Genomic DNA, 26085 nt, shown 5'->3' with positions numbered 1-26085 from the left:
AAGGTGAACAAAGGCTCCGAGCTGTGAGGGAGATGCTATGAGGTTGCAGGGTGACTTGGACAGGTTGTGTGAGTGGGCGGATGCATGGCAGATGCAGTTTAATGTGGATAAGTGTGAGGTTACCCACTTTGGTGGTAAGAATAGGAAGGCAGAGTATTATCTGAATGGTGTCAAGTTAGGAAAAGGGGACATACAACGAGATCTGGGTGTCCTAGTGCATCAGTCACGGAAAGGAAGCATGCAGGTACAGCAGGCAGTGAAGAAAGCCAATGGAATGTTGGTCTTCATAACAAGAGGAGTTGAGTATAGGAGCAAAGAGGTCCTTCTGCAGTTGTACAGGGCCCAAGTGAGACCGCACCTGGAGTACTGTGTGCAGTTTTGGTCTCCAAATTTGAGGAAGGATATTCTTGCTATTGAGGGCGTACAGTGTAGGTTCACTAGGTTAACTCCCAGAATGGTGGGACTGTCATATGTTGAAACACTGGAGCGACTAGGCTTGCATATACTGGAATTTAGAAGGATGAGAGGGGATCTTATCGAAACGTATAAGATTATTAAGGGGTTGGACACGTTAGAGGCAGGAAACATGTTCCCAATGTTGGGGGAGTTCAGAACCAGGGGCCACAGTTTAAGAATAAGGGGTAGGTCATTTAGAACGGAGATGCCAGAGAGTTGTGAATCTGTGGAATTCTCTGCCTCAGAAGGCAGTGGAGGCCAATTCTCTGAATGCATTCAAGAGAGAGAGCTCTTAAGGATAGCGGAATCAGGGGGTATTGGGAGAAGGCAGGAACGGGGTACTGATTAAGAATGATCAGCCATGATCACATTGAATGGCGGTGCTGCCTCGAAGGGCCGAATGGCCTCCTCTTGCACCTATTTATTGTCTGTTGTTTAATAAGGGCGACGCTGTGGAAGGACGTCAAGGAAACGAGAGGCAGAATAGCATGGGTGTTGAGAAGACATTCTCAGGCACAGGGCTCAGGCAGCTGGAGGTGCTGCGGCGGTAATTAAACCTTGGCGTGATCACACGGCTAGAACTAGCAGTGATAGGAACAGATCCTTCAGCCCAACAGGTCCGTTGTGACCATCAGCTGCTCGCTTACACCCATCCTGCTTTATTCTCCCCTCATTCACATCGATTCCCCCCAGATCCTCCCCCTGCCTCCACGGGCACTTTGCAGTGCCCAGCCTCACGTTTCTGTTGCCCATGACGGGCAGTTTCTTCCCAGTTGTTATCAGGCAACTGAACCATCCTGTCACCAACTAGAGAGCAGTTCTGACCTCCCATCAACCACACCAGAGACCCTGGGACTATCTTTAATCGGACTTTACTGGATTTTATCTTGCACTAAATGTTATTTCCTTTATCCTGTATCTATACATTGTGGATGGCACGATCGTAATCATGTAGTCTTTCCGCTGACTGGATAGCACGCAACAAAAAAGCTTTTCATTGTACCTCAGTTAACATGACAATAATAAACTAACCTATACTCAGGGTACTGAAAAAGGTTAAGGTCATCAGGAATAGGAGTAGAATTAGGCCATTCGGCCCATCAGGTCTACTCTGCCATTCAATCATGGTTGATCTATCTCTCTCTGCTAACCCCATTCTCCTGCCTTCTCCCCATAGCCTCTGACACCCGTACTAATCAAGAATCTATCTATCTCTGCCTTAAAAATATCCACAGCCTTCTGTGGCCAAGAATTCCACAGAAATTACTCCTCATCTCCTTCCTAAAAGAACGTCCTTTAATTCTGAGGTTTGACCTCTGGTCCTAGACTCTCCCACTAGTGGAAACATCCTCACCACATCCACTCTATCCAAGCCTTTCACTATTCTGTACGATTCAAAGAGGTCCCCCCTCATTCCCCCAAACTACAGCAAGCACAGGTCCAGTGCCGACAAACGCTCATCATAGGTTAACCTACTCATCCTGTGATCATTCTTATAAACTTGCTCTGGACCCTCTCCAAAACCAGCACATCCTTCCTCAGATATTGTGTCCAAAATTGCTCAGAATATTCCAAATGCGGCCTGACCAGCGCCATGTAGAGTCTCAACATTACATCCCTGTTTTTGTATACAAGCCCTCTTGAAATAAATAATAGCATTGAGTTTGCTTTATTTACTCCTGATTCGACTTGCAGATTAACTTTTTGGGAATTCTGCACCAGCTCTCCCAAGTCCCTTTGCACCTCCGATTTCTGGATTCTCACCCCATTTAGAAAATAGTCTACGCCTTTATTCCTACTCCAAAAATGCATGACTCCACACTTTGCTACACTATATTCCATCTGCCACTTTCCCAAACTGTCCAAGTCATTCTGCAGAGTCCCTGCTTTCTCTACACTACCTACCCCTCCACCTATTTTCGTATCATCCGCAAACTTGGCCACAAAGCCTTCAATCCCCTCGTCCAAATCATTAATATACAACATGAAGAGTAGCGGCCCCAGCACCGAGCCCTGCGTAACTCCACTAGTCACTGGCAGCCAACCTTTATTGCCGCTCTTTGTCGTCTGCCATCCAGCCAGCCTGCTGTTACAGGTTGCAGAGAGAGAGAGGGGGAGAATGTGGACAAGGAGAGATTGGAAATGGGGATAAATAGGAATCTGAAGAAAGGTCCGAACTGAAACGTCACCCGTCCCTTTTCTCCAGAGATGCTGCCTGATCTGCTGAGTTACTCCAGCACAAGTTACTTCCATCCTGATCCACTGAGTTACTCCAGCACAAGTCACTTCCATCCTGATCCACTGAGTTACTCCAGCACAAGTTACTTCCATCACAGTGAGGAAGGAGGTGACTGGAGGAGACTCACTGTGATGGATGTTTCTTTTTTTTGTTTTGTGTTGGTTGTGATTGTGTGTGAAATTGTTTCTTTTTCTTGCTCTTATTGTTGTACTATGGGTGACCTTTCATTTCACTGCACATCTTGTATGTGTATGTGTATGTGTATGTGTATGTGTATGTGTATGTGTATGTGTATGTGTATGTGTATGTGTATGTGTATGTGTATGTGACAAATAAACTTGATTTGATTTGACTTTGTGTCTATCTTCGGTATAAACCAGCAATCTGCAGATCCTTCCGACATGTTTGAAATGGGGGTCGGCAGTGTGTTTGTTCAAGGGTTGGCTTCAGGTGACAGGGCTGGGGGGGGGGGGGGGGGGATGTTCCTGGGTCATGGAGTGCCCCAACAAGGGGAAATACCCAGATGGCCGGCCAGAGGCTTTGACCATGTGGAGAGGGAGCGAGTCTCTTGAGATTACAAAGGAGAGTGAAGCTTACGTGCACCGCCGCAAGTCAGGATCATCCACGTGGTCGATGAGGTTGAGGCCAAGTTGGCAGCACTCCTCAGAGAGTGGCAAGAAGACGTCTTTCCCAATGGTCCGTGCAAGGACCCCCAGGGTTTCTGCAACGTGACAAGGGTTAGTTTCTGAAGTCTGCTTCTCATGCTGCCTCCCAGGCACAACATCAACAGCACAGATCACACCTTCAGCAAACATGGCCGCCCAAGGCAGAGACAATATTGGCTCGACACAGGACGGACTCTCTCATCAACCAACCATCCCCTGCTTACAGACTGTGTAACTCCTTCAGTGAGGAGCTCCCTCAGTACCCCCCCCCAAAGATACTAGAGGAGCAAGATGAACCACTCCGTCAAAATCACCTATACTGAAGTGTAGTGCGCAAAGGAGCCATTTTAGTAAGCAAAACCTGCCATTGGCTCTGCCTCTCGCAGTGTAATCAGTGTTTTGGGGGGAACAGTTTGTGTGATGATACCATTAAAATGCAGAATATATCTCATCTATCAATTCAGATTGTTGTTATTTTTCTTTTTAAATGTTTCTGCAGGTTTCTGCCGACTAAAATGGCGCTGAGACACACTGCGCTTTTTTAGGGACGAGTGGTCCATCTTGCTCCTCTAGTATCTTTGGTACCACCCCTTCCACAGGATGGTACTCCCTCACCCCCGCCCCTCCCACAGTGCGTCACCCCCTCACCCCCCACAGTGCGGCACTCCCTCACCACTGCCCCTACCACAGTGTGGTACCCCCTCACCCCCCCCACCCACAGTGCGGCACTCCCTCCCCCCCCACCCACAGTGCGGCACTCCCTCACCCCCCACAGTGTGGCACTCCGTCAACCCCTCCACCCACAGTGCGGCACTCCCTCACCCCCACCTCCACCCATAGTGCGGCACACCCTCACCCCCCCCCCACCCAGTGCGGCACTCCCTCACCCCCGCCACCCAGTGCGGCACTCCCTCACCCCCCACAGTGTGGCACTCCGTCAACCCCTCCACCCACAGTGCGGCACTCCCTCACCCCCACCTCCACCCATAGTGCGGCACACCCTCACCCCCCCCCACCCAGTGCGGCACTCCCTCACCCCCGCCACCCAGTGCGGCACTCCCTCACCCCCCCCCACCCAGTGCGGCACTCCCTCACCCCCCCCACCCAGTGCGGCACTCCCTCACCCCCGCCACCCAGTGCGGCACTCCCTCACCCCCTCACCCACAGTGCGTCACTCCCTCACCCCCCACAGTGCGTCACCCTCACCCCCCACAGTGCTGCACTCCCTCACCTCCTGCACCCACAGCGTGGTACCCCCTCACCCCCCCACCCACAGTGCGGCACTCCCTCACCCCCGCCACCCACAGTGCGGCACTCCCTCACCCCCCTCACCCACAGTGCGTCACTCCCTCACCCCCCACAGTGCGTCACCCCCTCACCCCCCACAGTGCTGCACTCCCTCACCTCCTGCACCCACAGCATGGTACCCCCTCACCCTCCCCACCCACAGTGCGGCACTCCCTCACCCCCCACAGTGCGTCACCCCCTCACCCCCCACAGTGCTGCACTCCCTCACCTCCTGCACCCACAGCATGGTACCCCCTCACCCCCCCCACCCACAGTGCGGCACTCCCTCACCCCCCCCACCCACAGTGCTGCACTCCCTCACCTCCTGCATCCACAGCGTGGTACCCCCTCACCCCCCCCACCCACAGTGCGGCACTCCCTCACCCCCCCCACCCACAGTATGGCACTCCCTCACCCCCCCCCACCCACAGTGTGGCACTACCTCACCCCCCTCACCCACAGTGCGGCACTCCCTCACCTCCCACAGTGCGTCACCCCCTCACCCCCCACAGTGCTGCACTCCCTCACCTCCTGCACCCACAGCGTGGTACCCCCTCACCCCCCCCCACCCACAGTGTGGCACTCCCTCACCCCCGCCACCCACAGTGTGGCACTCCCTCACCCCCCCCACCCACAGAGTGGCACTCCCTCACCCCCACCCACAGTGCTGTGCTCCCACAGCTCCTGAGCCACACCATGGCACCTGCCCCCCTTACTCCCTGACCCTCTCCACTATCCCCACGGCCCCAAGCACGGAGGCCAGGTGAGGCGGGACTCACCCAGGGACTGGATCTGGACCTGCCGCAGCTCCTCGCTGGTGTTGACCAAGTAGCCTTTGAGCTGGACAATCACGGCCTGGAAGTACGGCAGCAGGGCCTCTTTGGCAGCGCTGGCTGAAGGGTCGACAGGCAAGGCCAGGGGGAGGGGGGAATAAAGAACCCGTCAGTCTGCACCATGGAGGTGACTGGAGAAGCCGAGGGTTTCAGTGGTTGGCAGGAGGGGAGGAAAACATCAAGGGAGGAGGAAGGGGGCAAGGAGGGAGGGGGCAAGGAGGGAGGGGGCAAGGAGGGAGGGGGCAAGGAGGGAGGGGCAAGGAGGGAGGGGGCAAGGAGGGAGGGGGGCAAGGAGGGAGGGGGCAAGGAGGGAGAGGGCAAGGAGGGAGGGGGCAAGGAGGGAGGGGGAAAGGAGGGAGGGGGCAAGGAGGGAGGGGGCAAGGAGGGAGGGGGACGGGAGTATGAGATGAAATCACTTGAAGTTAGAGAACTCAATGTTGTAAGCTACCCATTGGATTATGGGGAGTTGTTTCTCCAGTTTGCGCTGGGCCTCACTCTGGCAATGAAGGAGGCTCGGGACAGAGAGGTTAGTGTGGGAGCGGGAGTTAAAATAGTCCGCACCCTGGAGATCCCTGAGGCCTAGGCGGAGCGAGCATAAGTGTTCAGTGAAACAGTCTCCAAGTCTATGGCAGGTCTCGCTGGTGTACAGGAGTCCGTCCACATCAGGAACAGCGGATGCAGTAGATGAGGTTGGAGGAGGTACTTGTGAACCTCTGCCCCACCTGAAAAGACTGGCAGGGTTCCTGGATAGAGTCGAGGGAGGAGGTATAAGGACAGGTGTTGCATCTCCTGCCTTTGCAGGGGGAAGTACCTGGGGAAGGGGTGGTTTGGGTGGGGGAAGGATGAGTTGTGGAGGGAACCGTCACCAGCCAACAGTCGACGTCCCAGCCACCACCCTGCCTGAGGTCATTTGTGGCTGGTCCTAAGTGGTCCGAGTCTTTTTTCGTCTCCAGCTAACTACTATCTTCCTCATTGGTGACCCTCGGACTATCTTTGATCGGACCTTACTGGCTTTATCTTGCACTGAGCGTTATTCCCTTATCATGTATCCTGTACACTGTGGACGGCTCGATTGTAATCATGTATTGTCTTTCCGCTGACTGGTTAGCACGCAACAAAAGCTTCTCACTGTACTTCGGTACACGTGACAACAAACTGAAAATGAACTCTTCACCCCCGACTTTCAGTCAAGTAGGTGGGTCCCGACCTGAAAAATCACCCAGCCTTTTTTTTATCCGGAGATGCTGCCTGACCCATTGGGTTACTCCAGCACTCTCCAATGAGGTAGGTAGTAGCTCATGACTGCTCTCTAGTTGTTAGGACTGAACCATCCTACCAGCAACTACAGAGCAGCCCTGAGTTTCTATCTACCTCATTGGTGACCCTCGGACTATCTTTGATCGGACTTTATCTTGCACTAAACGTTATTCCCTTATCACGTATCTGTACACAATGAATGAATGGATTGTGAGCATGTATTGTCTTTCCACTGAATGGTTAGCACTACACTGAGAACTACACTTCTGTCCATCTTCCATATTAACCAGTATCTACACTTCTTTGTTTCTACATAAATCTGTCAGAATGTCTTTTAAAAGTCATCATTGTATTGGCTTTCATATTCTTCTTCTGTAAGCTAAAAGAAGAGGTTTCAATAATTATGTTCAAATTTAGGAGTTTTCCAGGAGGAAATCTTTGTCCCGGGTTCCATCCCGACTACGGGTGCTGTCTGCCTGCATGGAGCTTGTAGCTTCTCCCTGTGACCTGCGTGGGTTTTCTGCGAGATATTCGGTTTCCTCCCACACATCAAAGACGTGCAGGTTTGTCGTTTAATTGGCTCGGTAAAACTGTAAATTGTCCCTAGTGTGTGTAGGGTAGTGTAAGTGAGCGTGGATCGCTGGGCGGTGCGGACTCGGTGGGTCAAAGGGCTTGTTTCCGTGCTGTATCTCTAAACGACACAAAATAATTGGGATGACATGGATGCAAGGACAGTGCAGAGCAGGCCGGGGCTGAAACGGGATTGTGACTATGAGTGTGAACTGGGGCACACCATCGGGCACTGTGACACACTTGAAACATGAACTCCAGAGGGGAGGGCGTGAGAAGGTGGCAGAGCACAAGGCACAGGGCAGCGGGGACATTCCGCGGGATACCACAGCGCATCCACACTCACCGATGGCACCGATGGCACTGACCGCCAGCTCCTTGACCCGGCTACTGCTGGACGAACAGAGGGCAGTCAACATCCGGTCCATCAGTGTGGGCAGGTAGGGCTCGATCTTCTTCCCTGCCGCACAAGGGACAAGCAGTAAGCAGCCGTTCACTCTTCACACCACAGTACAAGAGCACTGAGCCATAATAAACCCCCACACACCACAGTACAGTACAGGAGCACTGACCCACAGTAAACCCCCACACACCACAGTACAGTACAGGAGCACTGACCCACAATAAACCCCCCACACCACAGTACAGTACAGGAGCACTGACCCACAGTAACCCCCACACACCACAGTACAGGAGCACTGACCCACAGTAAACCCCCACACACCACAGTACAGTACAGGAGCACTGACCCACAGTAAACCCCCACACACCACAGTACAGTACAGGAGCACTGACCCACAGTAAACCCCCACATACCACAGTACAGTACAGGAGCACTGACCCACAGTAAACCCCCACACACCACAGTACAGTACAGGAGCACTGACCCACAATAAACCCCCACACACCACAGTACAGGAGCACTGACCCACAGTAAACCCCCCACACCACAGTACAGTACAGGAGCACTGACCCACAATAAACCCCCCACACCACAGTACAGTACAGGAGCACTGACCCACAATAAACCCCCCACACCACAGTACAGTACAGGAGCACTGACCCACAGTAAACCCCCCACACACCACAGTACAGTACAGGAGCACTGACCCACAGTAACCCCCACACACCACAGTACAGTACAGGAGCACTGACCCACAGTAAACCCCCACACACCACAGTACAAGAGCACTGACCCACAATAAACCCCCACACACCACAGTACAGTACAGGAGCACTGACCCACAGTAACCCCCCCACACCACAGTACAAGATCACTGAGCCACAATAAACCCCCCCACACCACAGTACAGGAGCACTGAACCACAATAAACCCCCCACACCACAGTACAGTACAGGAGCACTGACCCACAGTAACCCCCCCACACACCACAGTACAGTACAGGAGCACTGACCCACAATAAACCCCCCACACACCACAGTACAAGAGCACTGACCCACAATAAACCCCCACACACCACAGTACAGGAGCACTGACCCACAGTAAACCCCACACCACAGTACAGGAGCACTGACCCACAATAAACCCCCACACACCACAGTACAGGAGCACTGACCCACAGTAACCCCCCACACACCACAGTACAGGAGCACTGACCCACAATAAACCCCCCACACCACAGTACAGGAGCACTGAGCCACAGTAGACCCCCTACACACCACAGTACAGGAGCACTGACCCACAGTAGACCCCCTACACACCACAGTACAGGAGCACTGACCCACAATAAACCCCCCACACCACAGTACAGGAGCACTGACCCACAGTAGACCCCCTACACACCACAGTACAGGAGCACTGACCCACAATAAACCCCCCACACCACAGTACAGTACAGGAGCACTGACCCACAATAAACCCCCACACACCACAGTACAGGAGCACTGACCCACAGTAAACCCCCCCACACCACAGTACAGGAGCACTGACCCACAGTAAACCCCCCACACCACAGTACAGGAGCACTGACCCACAATAACCCCCCACACACCACCGGTGTGGGCAAGTTGGGCCGAAGGGCCTGTTTCCATCTATGACTCTATGAATAATGCCTTATTAAAATCCAGGTTGACTACGGGTGCTGTCTGTACGGAGTTTGTACGTTCTCCCTGTGACATAGAAACATAGAAAATAGGTGCAGGAGCAGGCCATTCGGCCCTTTGAGCCAGCACCGCCATTCATTGTGATCATGGCTGATCATCCACAATCAGTAACCCGTGCCTGCCTTCTCTCCATATCCCTTGATTCCACTAGCCCCTAGAGCTCTATCTAACTCTCTTAAATTCATCCAGTGATTTGGCCTCCACTGCCCTCCACAAATTCACAACTCTCTGGGTGAAAAAGTTCCTTCTCACCTCAGTTTTAAATGCACTCCCCTTTATTCTAAGAGTGTGGCCCCTGGTTCTGGACTCCCCAACATTGGGATCATTTTTCCTGCATCTAGCTTGTCCAGTCCTTTTATAATTTTATACGTCTCTATAAGATCCCCTCTCATCCTTCTAAACTCCAGTGAATACAAGCCTAGTCTTTTCAATCTTTCCTCATATGACAGTCCCGCCATCCCAGGGATCAATCTCGTGAACCTACGCTGCACTGCCTCAATTACAAGGATGTCCTTCCTCAAATTAGGAGACTAAAACTGCACACAATACTCCAGATGTGGTCTTACCAGGGCCCTGTACAACTGCAGAAGAACCTCTTTACTCCTCTACTGAAATCCTCTCGTGACCGTGTGGGTTTTCTCTGAGATCTTTGGTTTCATAGAAACATAGAAAATAGGTGCAGGAGGAGGCCATTCGGCCCTTCGAGCCAGCACCACCATTCATTGTGTTTCCTCCCACACTCCAAAGACGTATAGGTTTGTAGGTTAATTGGCTTGGGTTTGTATACTTGGTATAAGTGTAAATTGTCCCTAATGTGTGCAGGGTAGTATTAGTGTGCGGGGATTGCTGGTCGGCGCGGACTCAGTGGGCCGAAGGGCCTGTTTCCGCGCTACATCCTCTAAACTGCACCGCCTGTCTCGTGCACACAGACCGCTCGAGGAGAGGGGTTCGGACTCTAAGCCCCTGGCCCGGGACCTGAATCCAGCGCAGCGCAAGTCCGGTGGCCTTTGTGGGCACGTGCCGCCAGCTTACCCAGATTCTCCACGAAGTTTTCCAGAGCGTAGTAGGCCTTGGTGAGGTGGCCCCCCTTCGAGTTGTCGATGGTGCCCAGGTAGTTGAGGAGCAGCGGCATGATCTCATCCGAATATTTGCTGATGTCCGGCTGTGGAGGAAGAGGGAGAGTGGACGGGCCGGGAGTGAGACACTCCCCAATCGGCAGTGAGGGGGGCAAGGAGGGAGGGGGAGAGTGGACGGGCAGGGAGTGAGACGACACTCCCCAATCGGCAGTGAGGGGGGCAAGGAGGGAGGGAGGGGGAGAGTGGACGGGCAGGGAGTGAGACGACACTCCCCAATCGGCAGTGAGGGGGGCAAGGAGGGAGGGAGGGGGAGAGTGGACGGTCCGGGAGTGAGACGACACTCCCCAATCGGCAGTGATGGGGGCAAGGAGGGAGGGAGGGGGAGAGTGGACGGGCAGGGAGTGAGACGACACTTCCCAATCGGCAGTGATGGGGGCAAGGAGGGAGGGGGTGGGCGAGGGAGGGGCAGGGAGTGAGACGACACTCCCCAATTGGCAGTGAGGGGGACAAGGAGGGAAGGGGTGGGCGAGGGAGGGGCGGACGTGTCGGGCGACCAGCCCTGGGCCACCGGCAGAGAGGGGGTGGAGAGACGGAGCAACAGAAAGTAGACAGCACTGGGCTGAGAGAACAGGCACGCGAGGAGAAATCTCACTCACACACCCTCCCAAAACCAAACGACCTCGAGAGGGAGGGGAGACAGAGAGGGGGAGGGGGAGAGAGGGAGGGGGAGAGGGGAGGAGAGACAGAAAGGGAGGGGAGGTGGAGGGGGAGCGAGGGAGGGGCAGAGGGAGGTGGAGGGAGAGGGGGATGGGGAGAGGGAGAGACAGAGAGGGGTTGGAGGAGGGGGAGGGAAGGAGAGAGGGAGGGGGAATGGGAGGGGAAAGGTGGAGGGGAGAGGGAGGGAGGGGAGAGGGAGGGAGGGGGAAAGAGGGAGGGGGAGAGAGGGAGGGGGAGAGAGGGAGGGGGAGAGAGGGAGGGGGAGAGAGGGAGGGGGAGAGAGGGAGAGAGGGAGGGAGAGAGGGAGGGAGAGAGGGAGGGGGAAAGGGAGGGGGAAAGGGAGGGGGAAAGGGAGGGGGAGAGACAGAGGCAGAGAAGGGGAGGGTGAGAGGGAGAGACAGAGAGGGGGAGGGGGTGAGAGGGAGGAGAGGGAGGGGGAGGTGGAGAGAGGGAGGAAAGGGAGGGGGAGGTGGAGGGGGAGAGGGAAATGGAGGGGAAGGAAGAGAGGGAGGGGAGAGAGGGAGGGGGTGAGGGAGGTGGAGGGGAGAGAGGAAGAGAGGGAGGGGGAGGTGGAGGGGGAGAGAGGGAGGGGGTGAGGCAGGGGGAGGTGGAGGGGGTGAGGGAGGTGGAGGGGGAGGGAGAGAGGAACAATGGGTGAGGCCTACCTGCAGGAACTCGGAGAACTGTCCCAGGGCGAAGAGTGCAGCGTTCCTCACCACCTGGCTCTGGTCTGCCAGGGCCTGGCACATGCACTGCAGCATGGGGTGGAGGTGCCTGCAAGGCCAAGAGGGGCAGGTGAGGGGCAGGGACACACAGGAGACAACAAAATCCACACACTGCTCTGTGTTCACACTGGTCTACACACAGTTACTTGGTACTGCTGCCAGTTTGCAGGGGTGTTCTGTGTTACTGACACCGTTACTGTCGGGGTATTGCTGCCAGTTTGCAGGGGTGTTCTGTGTTACTGACACCGTTACTGTCGGGGTACTGCTGCCAGTTTGCAGGGGTGTTCTGTGTTACTGACACCGTTACTGTCGGGGTACTGCTGCCAGTTTGCAGGGGTGTTCTGTGTTACTGACACCGTTACTGTCGGGGTACTGCTGCCAGTTTGCAGGGGTGTTCTCTGTTACTGACACCGTTACTGTTGGTATTGCTGCCAGTTTGCAGGGGTGTTCTGTGTTACTGACACCGTTACTGTCGGGGTATTGCTGCCAGTTTGCAGGGGTGTTCTGTGTTACTGACACCATCACTGTCGGGGTACTGCTGCCAGTTTGCAGGGGTGTTCTGTGTTACTGACACCGTCACTGTCGGGGTATTGCTGCCAGTTTGCAGGGGTGTTCTGTGTTACTGACACCGTCACTGTCGGGGTACTGCTGCCAGTTTGCAGGGGTGTTCTGTGTTACTGACACCGTTACTGTCGGGGTATTGCTGCCAGTTTGCAGGGGTGTTCTGTGTTACTGACACCGTCACTGTCGGGGTATTGCTGCCAGTTTGCCGGGGTGTTTGCCGATCGGTGGGCTGCACTCACTTTTGGCGGATGTGGTCGGCACAGCCCTCTGCCAACACTGCCATGCTCATCAGACCGGCCTTCCTCTCGTACGGGTTCTCGCTCCTCAGCGCCGGCTCCATCAGTGGGGTCTGTTGGGGGACAATGCCGGCAGGTTTCACTGTGACGGCTCCATTATCCAGCCCAGCCCAGCCCTGGCCCGATTCACCCATGGCCTCCCTCCTGCCCCACTAGACATCTCTGTGACATCTGAGTCTGGCCCATCAGCCCAGCTTTCATTCAATATACCCACTGCCATCTGCGTGGAAACGTTCCTCCTAAATCTTTCCCCTCTCACCTTAAACCAATGTTCATTGAGATAGCAGTAAAATTAGGCCGATCGGCCCATCAAGTCTACGCCGCCATTCAATCATGGCTGATCTATCTCTCCCTCCTAACCCCATTCTCCTGCCTTCTCCCCGTAACTCCTGACACCCATAATAATCAAGAATCTAACGAACTCTGCCTTAAATTTATCCTCTGACTTTGCCTCCACAGCCTGCAGTGGCAAAGAATTCTACAGATTCACCACCCTCTGGGTAAAGAAATTCCTTCTCATCTTCTTAAAAGAACGACCTTTAATTCTGAGGCTGTGACCTCTAGTCCTAGACTCTCCCACTGGTGGAAACATCCTCTCACATCTCCACTAGCCAAGCCTTTCACTATTCTGTACGTTTCTACACTCCAGTGAGTACAGGTCCAGTGCCATCATTGCTCAGCATCCTATGTCCTCTGGTTCTTGATTCCCCAGTCCTGGGTAAAAGACTGTGCATTCACTCTATCTATTCCCCTTGTGATTTTGTCGACCGCTATAAGATCACCCCTTATCCTCCTGCACTCCAAGATATAAAGTCCGAGCCTGCCCCACCTCTCCCTGTAGCTCAGGCCCTTGTCCTCACAACATCCTTGTCATCTTCTCTGCCCCCTTTCCAGTTGAATAGCCTTGGCTGTGACTCCTGGCCTCCCCTGCGTGGCACCATGCTGCCCACAGCACCCCCCCCCCCCCACGCCATGCTGCCCTTTGCCGACGGGGAGGGGTGGTGGGCACTCACCAGCTGGGAGAAGAGTTTCTCTGGAGGCAAGTGGAGAGCCAGCATGTCGATGACCTGGGGGAGAGGACACAAGGATTACAGACGGTGCCCAGACCCAGGGTAGCTCACACCATTCAGGGGCAAGCACTGGAGGGGAAGGGGCTGCACCTCCCTCTCAACACCAGTGCAGCTCCTACCCAGCACTGTCACGGCACCAACGCAGCCCCTCCCCAGTACTACCACTGCACCAGTGCAGCTCCGACCCAGCAATGTCACGGCACCAACGCAGCCCCTCCCCAGTACTACCACTGCACCAGTGCAGCTCTGACCCAGCACTGTCACGGCACCAACGCCGCCCCTCCACAGTACTCCACTGCACCAGTGCAGCTGTGTCCCAGCACTGTTACGGCACCAACGCAGCCCCTCCCCAGTACTACCACTGCACCAGTGCAGCTCCGACCCAGCAATGTCACGGCACCAATGCAGCCCCTCCCCAGTACTACCACTGCACCCGTGCAGCTGTGTCCCAGCACTGCCGCTGCATCAGTGCTGCTCCTACCCAGCACTGTTACTGCATCAGTGCAGCTGTGCCCCAGCACTGTTATTGCATCAGTGCCGCTGTGTCCCAGCACTGTTACTGCATCAGTGCCGCTCCTACCCAGCACTGCCGCTGCATCAGTGCAGCTCCTCTCCAGCACTGTTACTGCATCAGTGCCGTTCCTACCCAGCACTGTTACTGCATCAGTGCCGCTGTGTCCCAGCACTGTTACTGCATCAGTGCCGCTCCTACCCAGCACTGTTACTGCATCAGTGCTGCTCCTACCCAGCACTGCCGCTGCATCAGTGCAGCTCCTCTCCAGCACTGTTACTGCATCAGTGCCGCTCCTCTCCAGCACTGCCGCTGCGCTGGTGCAGGTCCACCGCAGTACTGCCCTAATACCCCCCCTAGTACTGTTCCAGCACCCATGCAGCTCCTGCCCAGCAGTCATTGCACCAGTGCAGCTCTGCCCCAGTCCCATCCCTGCAGATGCAGCACCTCTCCAGTCCCATCCCTGCAGATGCAGTCCCTCTCAGTCCCATCCCTGCAGATGCAGCACCTCTCCAGTCCCATCCCTGCACCAGTTGCAGCTCTTCTGTTGTACTAGCCGATTGGCACTGCCAACGCCACCCCCCTCCCTCTTTGTTCAGTTGAGTTCATTGTCACCTGTACAGAGGTACAGTGAAAAGCTTTTGTTGCGTGCTAACCAGTCAGCGGAAAGACAATACACAATGATTACAGTCGAGCCATTTACAGTGTACAGATACATAAGTGAATAGCGTTCAGTGCAAGGTAAAGCCGGCAAAGTTCGATCAAGGATAGTCCGAGGGTCACCAATGAGGTAGATAGCAGTTCAGGGCTGGTTGTGGTAGGACGGTTGATTCAGCCAGTAACAAACTGTCCCTGAATCTAGAGGTGTGCGTTTTCACACTTCTGTACCTTTTGCCTGATGGGTGAGGGGACAATAGTTCAGGACTGTGTAGGAAGGAACTGCAGATGCTGGTTTACATCGAAGATAGAGACAAAATGCTGGAGTAACTCAGCGGGACAGGCAGCATCTCTGGATAGAAGGAATGGGTGATGTTTCAGGCCCAGACCCTGCTTCAGACTGAGGGTCAGGGGAGACACAGAGATATGGAGGGGTAAGGTGTGAAAACAAGACATCAAAGGGGACAAAATTCAAGGAAAATGTAGAATAGAACCTTGTTAGCTGGGGAAGGTGGTGAGGCATACAAAGATAACATTTCATCAGTAGGACAGTCAGATTGGTCTGAGAACTAGGATGGGGAGGGATAGGGAGAGTGGGTAAACAGGGGTGGCTTGATGTTAGAGAAGTCAATGCTCATACCACTGGAGTGTAAGCTGCCCAAGCGTAATACGAGGTGCTGTTCCTCCACTTTGCGCTGCACCTCACTCTGACAGTGGATGCCCAGGAGGATGGATGGATGGATATCTCTCTCTCTCTCTCTCTCTCTCTCTCTCTCTCTCTCTCTCTCTCTCTCTCTCTCTCTCTCTCTCTCTCTCTCTTTTTTTGTGGCCTAGTTGTGATGACGGTGCGGTTGGCAGTGTGACCCCCCCCCCCAGTGTGCCACACACCTGTGCAGAGAAGTGTTTGGGGGTCTGAGCCTCCACCTCGTCCTCGATTTCATCGTCCAGATCCAGGTCCTCAGGGTCCATCTCCCCCTCAGGTGGAGCGGTGCACATGATGGGGTAGAGCACGTTCAGGATGCTGGGCAGCAGCTTCTGCTTCATCACGGCCTGAGGGGCGAGGGCACAAGCAAGGGCCCGACTCAGCTTAGTCCCGCGACACGCAACGCCAGGGGCCCGACTCAGCTTAGTGCCGCGGCACACAACGCCCACCGACTCAGCTTAGTCCCACGGCACACAACGCCAGGGGCCCGACTCAGCTTAGTGCCGCGGCACACAACGCCCACCGACTCAGCTTAGTGCCGCAGTACACAACGCCAGGGGCCCGACTCAGCTTAGTGCCGCGGCACACAACGCCAGGGGCCCGACTCAGCTTAATGCCGCGACACACAACGCCCACCGACTCAGCTTAGTCCCACGACACACAACGCCCACCGAGACTCAACGCCAGGGGCCCGACTCAGCTTAGTGCTGCAGTACACAACGCCAGGGGCCCGACTCAGCTTAGTGCCGCGGCACACAACGCCCACCGAGACTCAACGCCAGGGGCCCGACTCAGCTTAGTCCCGCGACACACAACGCCCACCGAGACTCAACGCCAGGGGCCCGACTCAGCTTAGTCACGCGACACACAACGCCATGGGCCCGACTCAGCTTAGTCCCGCGACACGCAACGCCAGGGGCCCGACTCAGCTTAGTCCCGCGACACACAACGCCAGGGGCCTGACTCAGCTTAGTGCCGCAGTACACAATGCCAGGGGCCCGACTCAGCTTAGTCCCACGACACACAACACCCACCGAGACTCAATGCCAGGGGCCCGACTCAGCTTAATGCCGCAGTACACAACGCCAGGGGCCCGACTCAGCGTAGTCCCACGACACACAACACCCACCGAGACTCAACGCCAGGGGCCCGACTCAGCTTAGTCCCACGACACACAACGCCAGGGGCCCGACCCAGCTTAGTCCCACGACACACAACGCCCACCGAGACTCAACGCCAGGGGCCCGGCTCAGCTTAGTGCAGCGGCAAACAACGCCCACCCAGGCTCAGCACCAGGGGCCCGACCCAGCTTAGTGCCGCAGTACACAACGCCAGGGGCCCGACCCAGCTTAGTGCCCTGACACACAACGCCCACCGAGACTCAACGCCAGGGGCCCGACCCAACTTAGTGCCCTGACACACAACGCCCACCCAGGCTCAACACCAGGGGCCCGACCCAGCTTAGTGCCCTGACACACAACGCTCAACGCCAGGGGCCCGACCCAGCTTAGTGCTGCAACACACAACGCCCACCGAGACTCAACCCCAGGGGCCCGACCCAGCTTAGTGCCCTGACACACAACGCCCACCGAGACTCAACCCCAGGGGCCCGACCCAGCTTAGTGCCCTGACACACAACGCCCACCCAGGCTCAACGCCAGGGGCCCGACCCAGCTTAGTGCCCTGACACACAACGCCCACCGGGAACTGGGCTCAACGCCAGGGGCCCGACCCAGCTTAGTGCCCTGACACACAACGCCCACCGAGACTCAACCCCAGGGGCCCGACCCAGCTTAGTGCCCTGACACACAACGCCCACCCAGGCTCAACACTAGGGGCCCGACCCAGCTTAGTGCCGCGACACACAACGCCCACCCAGGCTCAACACTAGGGGCCCGACCCAGCTTAGTGCCCTGACACACAACGCTCACCAGGGACTGGGCTCAACCCCAGCCGTCTCAAACACGGGGCCCTAGAGTGGGGGGTCTGAGGCCCGTACTTGTAGTACAGGTGCAGAGGTTTTGGTGAGGAGGCCCCTTCATCAGTCAGAGCATTAAGTATAGAATTTGGGAGGTCATGTTGCAGTTATTTAACACATTGGTGAGGCCGCATTTAGAGTGTTCAGTTCTGGGCACCATGTTATAGGAAAGATGCTGTCAGGCTGGAAAGGGTGCAGAGAAGTGTGTAGGAAGGAACTGCGGGCAGACGCACAATGCAGGAGATGTCTATCTGCAGCGTAAATCAGCATCTGCAGTTGCTTCCTACACAGGAACTGCGGGCAGACACACAATGCAGGAGATGTCCTTCCTACACAGGAACTGCAGATGCTGGTTTAAACCAAAGGTAGACACAAAAAGCTGGAGTAACTCAGCAGGAATAGGTGACATTTTGGGTCGAGACTCTTCAGACTTACGAGGATGTTGCCAGGACTAGAGGGTGTGAGCTATAGGGAGAGGTTGAGCAGGCTGGGACTCTATTCCTTGGAGCGCAGGAGGATGAGGGGGTGATCTTATAGAGGTATATAAAATCATGAGCGGAATAGATCGGGTGGATGTACAGAGTCTCTTGCCCACAGCAGGGAAGCCGAGGACCAGAGGATGTAGATTTAAGGTGAAGGGGAAAAGATTTCATAGGAATCTGAAGGGAAACCTTTTCATTCAAAGGGTGGTGGGTGGAACGAGCTGCCAGAGGCAGGGACTATCGCAGTGTTTAAGAAACATTTGGACCGAAACATGGATAGGATGGGTTTAGAGGGATATAGGCTAAATGCAGGCAGGTGGGACCAGTGAAGATGGGACATGTTGGTCGGTGTGGGCATGTTGGGCCGCAAGGGTGGTTCTATGACGAGGACTCTATGAGACTGGCAGTGGCTAGGCACGGACTGGGGCAGGGTCAGATCGCAGAGGGTGAAAGGCCAGACGGTTAAGGAGCGGTGACCTCTGCCACCTGTGACGGGGCAGGGCCGATCACAGAGGGTGAAAGGTCAAACTCAGGGAGCAGTGACCTATGCCTCCTGTGTCTGGAAGGGAATTTAATCGCAGAGGGTGAAAGGTCAGAGGGTCAGGGAGCGGTGACCTCTGCCCGTGACTGGGGCAGGGCCGAGCCCAGAGGGTGAAAGGTCAGAGTGTCAGGGAGTGGTGACCTCTGCCCTCTGTGAGGGGGGCAGGGCCGAGCCCAGACTGTGACGATGCATGGACCAAGGCGTGAGTTGCTACTCTGGGCTACCTGTGTCCACAGTGTGTCTCACCTTTCCTTTCAGCTTGATCAGGAAGCTCACACAGGACAGGGCCTTGACCCGCAGGTTGTCCCCCAGAACGGAGTTAGCTGCAATCTGGAGGAACAGGAAAGAGTGGTGTTGTCAGAAACGGCCAGCGGAGGAGGCAGGAACTCAGCTACCAGCCAGCAGCTCCAAGCAGTAACCCTCCCCCCCCAATAAATAAAGCCGCACGTTCGGACAGGTGAAGTGCAGGTCCCAGAGGCACAGAGAGAGAGAGAGAGGCACGGTGCTGGCATCTCCAAACACATAGCGGTAAATGTTTGCGGAAGCCGTGTTCTGAGGGCAGTGGCAGGAACTAATGCTGAGACCATTACTGCGGGTCCCTTACAGCCGGAGGCAGGAGCAGCTCCTCTCTCCCCGCTCAGGCCTCCAGAGGTCACGGCATTCACCTGCCCGAAAATCACCTATTTGTCCCTCTCTCCAGTCCATTAAACAAGTTTGTTTTCAGTTCAGTTTATTGTCACGTGTACCGAGGTACAGTGAATAGCTTTTGTTGCGTGCAGAGGCTGGAATCTTGAGCAAAGCATAATGTGCTTGGGTGCTGAGTTACGTGGGAATTGTGGGAAGAACGGAGCCATTCTTCCATTTTGTCTTCATCATGGGCAGCACTTCACTCTGGGAATTGAACTTTTGACTCTAAGGGCCACCTGACCAGGCCTGCTTAGCACACAGTCAAAAGTTGGCTTAATACAAAGAAGAGCTTATGAACTCAAGGCTACACCGAGACTCCCTAATCTTCCCACATAGATAAAGAAGCGTTTCTCCGTGGAAAGTTACTGAATGCTGGATCACAATAGTTAACCCTGTAAACAAGTGTACGTGACTAACCTTGCTTCTATGCTATCAAAAATGATATAAAAATACTGCATGCCAGGACAGCTTGGCTGGACACAAAATGTTGGATTAACTTAGCGGGTCAGGCAGCATCTCTGGAGTGAAGGAATGGGTGACGTCTCAGGAGAGAAGGAATGGGTGACGTTTCGGGTCGAGACCCTTCTTCAGACTGATGTCAGGGGGGGGCGGGACAAAGATAGGATGTAGTCGGAGACAGGAAGACTAGTGGGAGAACTGGGAAGGGGGAGGGGATAGAGAGGGGAAGCAAGGACTACCTGAAGTGGGAGAAGTCAATGTTCATACCGCTGGGGTGTAAACTGCCCAAGCAAAATATGAACTGCTGTTCCTCCAATTTGCGCTGGGCCTCACTCTGACAATGGAGGAGGCCCAGGACAGAAAGGTCAGATTGGGAATGGGAGGGGAGTTGAAGTGCTGTTCTCCTTCTCTGACAAGTTATTGCTGATAAAGTGGGTACAGTTTGAACGTCACTCACTCAGTTTCTCCAGCACTTTGTCGTTTTTTAAATGCTTGTCATTACTCAGTACAGTTTCTCCGTGTATGTGGGAAGGAGCTGCAGATGCTGGTTTAAACCAAAAATAGACACAAAGTGCTGGGATAACTCAGCGGGACAGGCAGCATCTCTGGAGAGAAGGAATGGGTGAGGTTTTGGGTCGACACCCTTCTTCTCTCCAGAGATGCTAAGTTACTCCAGCTTTTTGTGTCTATCTGCCCTTGTATGCCGACTCCTCTCTCCCTGAGAGTTCTGTAACACTCTCCCTCGCTGCTCCCCCATGATTCCTCCTGCTCTACGACCACGTTTTAACCCAGACTCACTACCACAGCCACTTGTGTCTTCTCCAACTTGTGTCCTCCTGATTCCATTTTACTGATTTACGCCGCATTGGCACCTTCCCCTCAGATAACAACGATCCATTCCACATTTTCCTTGATCATCGTCCCGATTTGATCTCTCATTTTCACACCTTACCCTTTCCTTATCTCTGTGTCTCCCTCTCTCCTGACTCTCAGTCTCAGGAAGGGTCTTGAGCCGAAACGTCACCCATTCCTTCTCTCCAGAGATGCTGCCCGACCCGCTGACTTACTGCAGTATTTTGTGTCTGCCTTTGTTATTATGGACCTTGGTTATAGTGGACGGAGTAACCAGCAGGTGGCGGCATTGGGCAAGGACTTGTACTCACTGGAGTTTAGAAGGATGAGACATATAAAATTATAAAAGGACTGGACAAGCTAGATGCAGGAAACATGTTCCCAACATTGGGGGAGTCCAGAACCAGGGGCCCCAGTCTTAGAATAAAAGGGAGGCCATTTAAAACTGAGGTGAGAAGGAACCTTTTCACCCAGAGAGTTGTGAATTTGTGGAATTCACTGCCACAGAGGGCAGTGGAGGCCGATTCACTGGATGGATTTAAGAGAGAGTTAGATAGAGCTCTAGGGACTAGTGGAATCAAGGGATATGGGGAGAAGGCAGGCACGGGTTACTGATTGTGGATGATCAGCCATGATCACAATGAAGGGCCGAATGGCCTCCTCCTGCACCTATTTTCTATGTTTCTATGACAGCAACACTAATTTATAGATAGAAGGTAGACAAAAAATGCTGGAGTAACTCAGCGGGCCAGGCAGCATGCCTGGAGAGAAGGAATGGGTGACATTTCGGGTCGAGACTCTTCTTCTGACAGCATTTTTTGTCTACCTTCGATTTATACCAGCATCTGCAGGTTTTTTCCCAACTAATTTATAGATAAACTTGCACTACTTGCACTGTTTATATGAACCTCTTTCCAAATACAATGCAATCCTGGTTGGAATATGTGAAGTACTGCAGGAAGTTGGCTTTATTATCATGCTTTCAGTATCTATCTTATCTTTCATATACCTCTTTAGATATAACATTTTGAATATATGATCCAACAGCCCGTTAATTGGTTATAGGTGACACTCGGCAATAACAGACACTTCCCCACTTCCAAGGTCCGTTAAAACAAGGTTTATCTGCATTGCAATATTTTTGGGATGTACAAGGAACTGCAGATGATGGTTTACAAAAAAAAGACACAAAGTGCTGGAGTAACTCTGTGGAGAACATGGATAGGTGACGTTTCACAGAGTGCTGGAGTAACTCAGAGGGACAGGCAGCATCTGTGGAGAACATGGATAGGTGACGTTTCAGAGTGCTGGAGTAACTCAGCGGGACAGGCAGCATCTGTGGAGAATATGGATAGGTGATGTTTCATAGAGTGCTGGAGTAACTCAGTGGGTCAGGCAGCATCTGTGGAGAATATGGATAGGTGATGTTTCATAGAGTGCTGGAGTAACTCAGCGGGTCAGGCAGCATCTGTGGAGAACATGGATAGGTGACCTTACTCCAGCACTTTGTGCCTCTTTGCAATTTTGTAAAATACTTTTGCAAACTCACACCTCATACCTTCGCAGTTTGCTTTGTTTCGATTTCAACTATGGTTTCACACTCTGTTTTTGCACCCTGACCACTCCCTCTTCTCCCCTCTCCCATCAGGCAAAAGGTACAGAAATGTGAAAACGCACACCTCCAGATTCAGGGACAGTTTCTTCCCAGCTGTTTTCAGGCAACTGAACCATCCAACCGCAACCAGAGAGCAGTCCTGGACTACTATCTCCCTGATTGGAGACCCTGGGACTATCCTTGATCGGACTATCCTTGCTGGCGTTACCTTGCACTAAACGTTATCCCCTTATCATGTATCTAAACACTGTAAATGGCTCGATTGTAATCGGGTATGGTCTTTCTGCTGACAGGATAGCGCGCAACAATAGCCTGTCATGGTACCTCGGTACATGTGAAAATAAACAAAACTGAAATGAAACATATCACATTTATGTTGCTGTAAAATCAGCTCATATTATGATCACTCTTCCCCATAGGCTCCTGAAATGGCATTAAGTAGACACCATACTGCCTCGGCAAGCCCAGCAGCATAATCAAGAACCAGTCTCACACCAATCACTCTCTCTTCTCCCCTCTCCCATCGGGCAAAAGGTATAGAAGTGTGAAAATACATACCTTCAAATTCAGGAACAGTTTCTACCTACCTGCTATCAGACAATTGAACTATCGTATCACAACCAGACAGCAGTCCTGAACTACCATCTACCTCATTGGAGACCTTGGCATTATCTTTTATTGGACTTTACTGGACTTGATCTTGCACTAAATGTTATTCATCCTGTATGGGTTGACCGTTTGATTGTAATCATGTCTAGTCTTTTTTGATGCCTGGGTTTATGCAACAAAAAAGCCTTCACTGTAGCTTGGTACGTACACGTGACAATAATAAACTAGACTATGAGCTAACCTGTTCTCACCGCACTGTGGCAGATCTAGAGGTTCCCGACAATAGACAATAAGTGCAGGAGGAGGCCATTCAGCCCTTCGAGCCAGCACCGCCATTCAATGTGATCATGGCTGATCATTCTCAATCAGTACCCCGTTCCTGCCTTCTCCCCATACCCCCTGACTCTGCTATCCTTAACAGCTCTATCTAGCTCTCTCTTGAATGCATTCAGAGAATTGGCCTCCACTGCCTTCTGAGGCAGAGAATTCCACAGATTCACAACTCTCTGACTGAAAAAGTTTTTCCTCATCTCAGTTCTAAATGGCCTACCCCTTATTCTTAAACTGTGGCCCCTGGTTCTGGACTCCCCCAACATTGGGAACATGTTTCCTGCCTCTAACGTGTCCAACCCCTTAATAATGATTAAAATGCTCGGAGAAGGAGCAGAGCAGTGAAGTAGATTTAGGCCATCAAACACCCCACTGGCAGGGTTGGCCTGTCATCACGGCACTGGGAAGATCTCTGTTTACATTGCCAGAAGAATGTGGCCAGGAAAGACCAGCGGGTCAGACAGGCGGGTGCGATGCCACACACGGCTGGTGCCAGCCAGAACTTAGCCCGGACGTACAGGGATACAATGCTGAGGATCTAAAAGGCGCTGGTCAGACCGCATTAGGAGCACTGTGAGCAGCTTTGGACCCCTATCTGAGGAAGGATGTGCTGGCGCTGGAGAGAGTCGAGAGGAGGTTTACAAGAACGATCCTGGGGATAATTGGGTAAACATATGATGAGCATTTGATGGCACTGGGCTTCTACGCGCTGGACTTTACATGGATGAGGGGTGACCTCAAATAGTGAGCGGCCTGGATAGCATGGTGGATGTGGAGAATATGCTTCCACTTGTGGGAGAGTCTAGGACCAGAGGGCACAGTCTCAGAATAAAAGGACGTACCTTTGCAAAGGAGATCAGGAGGAATTTCTTTCGCCAGAGGGTGGTGAATCTGGAATTCACTGCTACAGAAGGCTGTGGAGGCCAAGTCAATTGAGATTTTTAAGACGGAGATTGCCAGATTGTTGATTAGTACGGGTGTCAGGGGTTATGAGGAGAAGGCAGGAGAATATGGTTGAGGGGGGAGAGATAGATCAGCCGTGATTGAATGGTGGAGTAGACTCGATGGGCCGAATGGCCTAATATCTGCTTCTGAACATGGACTTATCCCCGGGTGGGACAGGAAGGATTGGGAAGAGGAATTTGCAGCTCTTGCACTGACCTCCAGGCAGAAGTGGACTATCTGTGACAGGTAAGGCACGATGATAGAAACTTCACTCTCCATCAGCTCGTCGAAAACCTCCATGGCCTCACTGGCCTGATCCTGCAGGAAGAGAAGGAGGAAGATGCACAGTGAGCTGTGGAGTCAGCATTGGCCATGCAGTGGCAGGGACTGGAGAACGCAATACAATACAATATATCTTTATTGTCATTGTACAGGGGTACAACGAGATTGGGAATGCCACTTCCATTCAATGCAATAAATTAATTAGCTAATCAACAGAAATTTAGACAACCCAGAGAAACAAAATTAGAAACAGTTAAAACAGTATAAAATGCAAAAAGGTCTGTGGCGTGCGACGTGACCATCCGAAGGAGACAGTTCATGGGGGAGGTACTCAGCAGGACCGGTTCAGAGCACCTATAGCTCTGGGGATGAAGCTGTTCCTGAGTCTGGAGGTGCGGGCGTAGAAGGCCTTGTAACGTCTGCCCGATGGTAGAAGTTGAAACAGACTATTACAGGGGTGTGAGGAGTCTTTATAAATGCTGGTGGCTTTCCTGAGGCATCGTGTATTGTAGATCGTGTCTTGTGTACGCAGGGAGTTACCTGGCCCCTGGTGAATAATGGAGGGTGGTGGCTCAACTCTGCCACCTCCAGGTGGCACAGTGATAGAGTTGCTGCCCTACAATAAATGCAGTGCCGGAGACCCGGGTTCGATCCCGACTACGGGTGCTGTCTGTACGGAGTTTGTACGTTCTCCCTATGATCTGCATGGGTTTTCTCCGTGGTCTTCAGTTTCCTCCCACACTCCAAAGACGTACATGTATGTAGGTTGATTGGCTTGGTATAAATGTAAAAATTGTTCCTAGTGGGTATAGAATAGTATTAATGTGCGGGGATCGCTGGTCGGCGCGGACCCGGTGGGCCGAAAGGGCCTGTTTCCGTGCTGTATCTCTAAACTAAACTACAGGGAGCAGCAATGAATGCCAGGTTCACCAGTGGCCATGGCTAGTTTAATTTAGTTTAGATACAGCATCGAAACAGGCCATTCGGCCCACCGAGTCCACGCCGACCAGTGATCCCCACACACTAACACTTGGGACAATGTCCATTGTTTTTACCAAAGCCAATCAACCTACAAACGATACAATATGATAGAACTTTATTTATCCCAAGAGGAATATAATTTATTTTTTTAACTTTTATATATTTTTTTACGCCTACATGTCTTTGACGTGTGGGAGGAAACCAGAGCACCCAGAGAAAATCCACGCAGGTCACAGGGAGAACGAACAAACTCCGTACAGAAGTCATTCGTGGTCAGGATGGAACCCGTGTCCCTGGTGCTGTAAGGCAGCAACTCTGCCGCTGTGATACCATGGCTACTAGAGAATGAATGAATGAATGAATGAACACGTTTATTGGCCAAGTATGCATATACAAGGAATGTGCCTTGGTGCTCCGCTCACAAATGACAACACAAACTTAAAGTTAACAATTAAGAATAAAGCATAAACACATCAAAACAATAAGGATACACTTTTACGGTCTAAACGTGTGGGTGAAAATAAACCAGAGTAAAAAAGAGACTACAGACTTTGGTTATTGGGTAGGCACGGTG

At 53.2% G+C, this 26085-nt stretch overlaps 1 protein-coding gene across 2 annotated transcripts in view; it reads right to left on the bottom strand.

The window, feature by feature from the left end:
- The window catches only part of ipo4 (importin 4), a 77407-nt gene that overhangs the window by 34880 nt on the left and 16442 nt on the right, over positions 1-26085 (bottom strand). For both annotated transcript variants that reach the window (XM_078412745.1, XM_078412746.1), the window contains 10 exons: positions 24465-24566; positions 18998-19081; positions 15936-16097; positions 13823-13876; positions 12753-12862; positions 11890-11998; positions 10464-10593; positions 7654-7767; positions 5427-5540; positions 3293-3416 (listed from right to left, as the gene is read on the bottom strand). In XM_078412745.1, coding sequence (XP_078268871.1) covers positions 3293-3416; positions 5427-5540; positions 7654-7767; positions 10464-10593; positions 11890-11998; positions 12753-12862; positions 13823-13876; positions 15936-16097; positions 18998-19081; positions 24465-24566 — 1103 coding nt within the window. The remainder of the gene's footprint in view (positions 1-3292; positions 3417-5426; positions 5541-7653; positions 7768-10463; positions 10594-11889; positions 11999-12752; positions 12863-13822; positions 13877-15935; positions 16098-18997; positions 19082-24464; positions 24567-26085) is intronic.

This window comes from Rhinoraja longicauda, chromosome 16 (assembly GCF_053455715.1).
Source record: "Rhinoraja longicauda isolate Sanriku21f chromosome 16, sRhiLon1.1, whole genome shotgun sequence".
NCBI lineage: Eukaryota > Metazoa > Chordata > Chondrichthyes > Rajiformes > Arhynchobatidae > Rhinoraja > Rhinoraja longicauda.
This window is presented reverse-complemented; position numbering and strand designations above follow the sequence as displayed.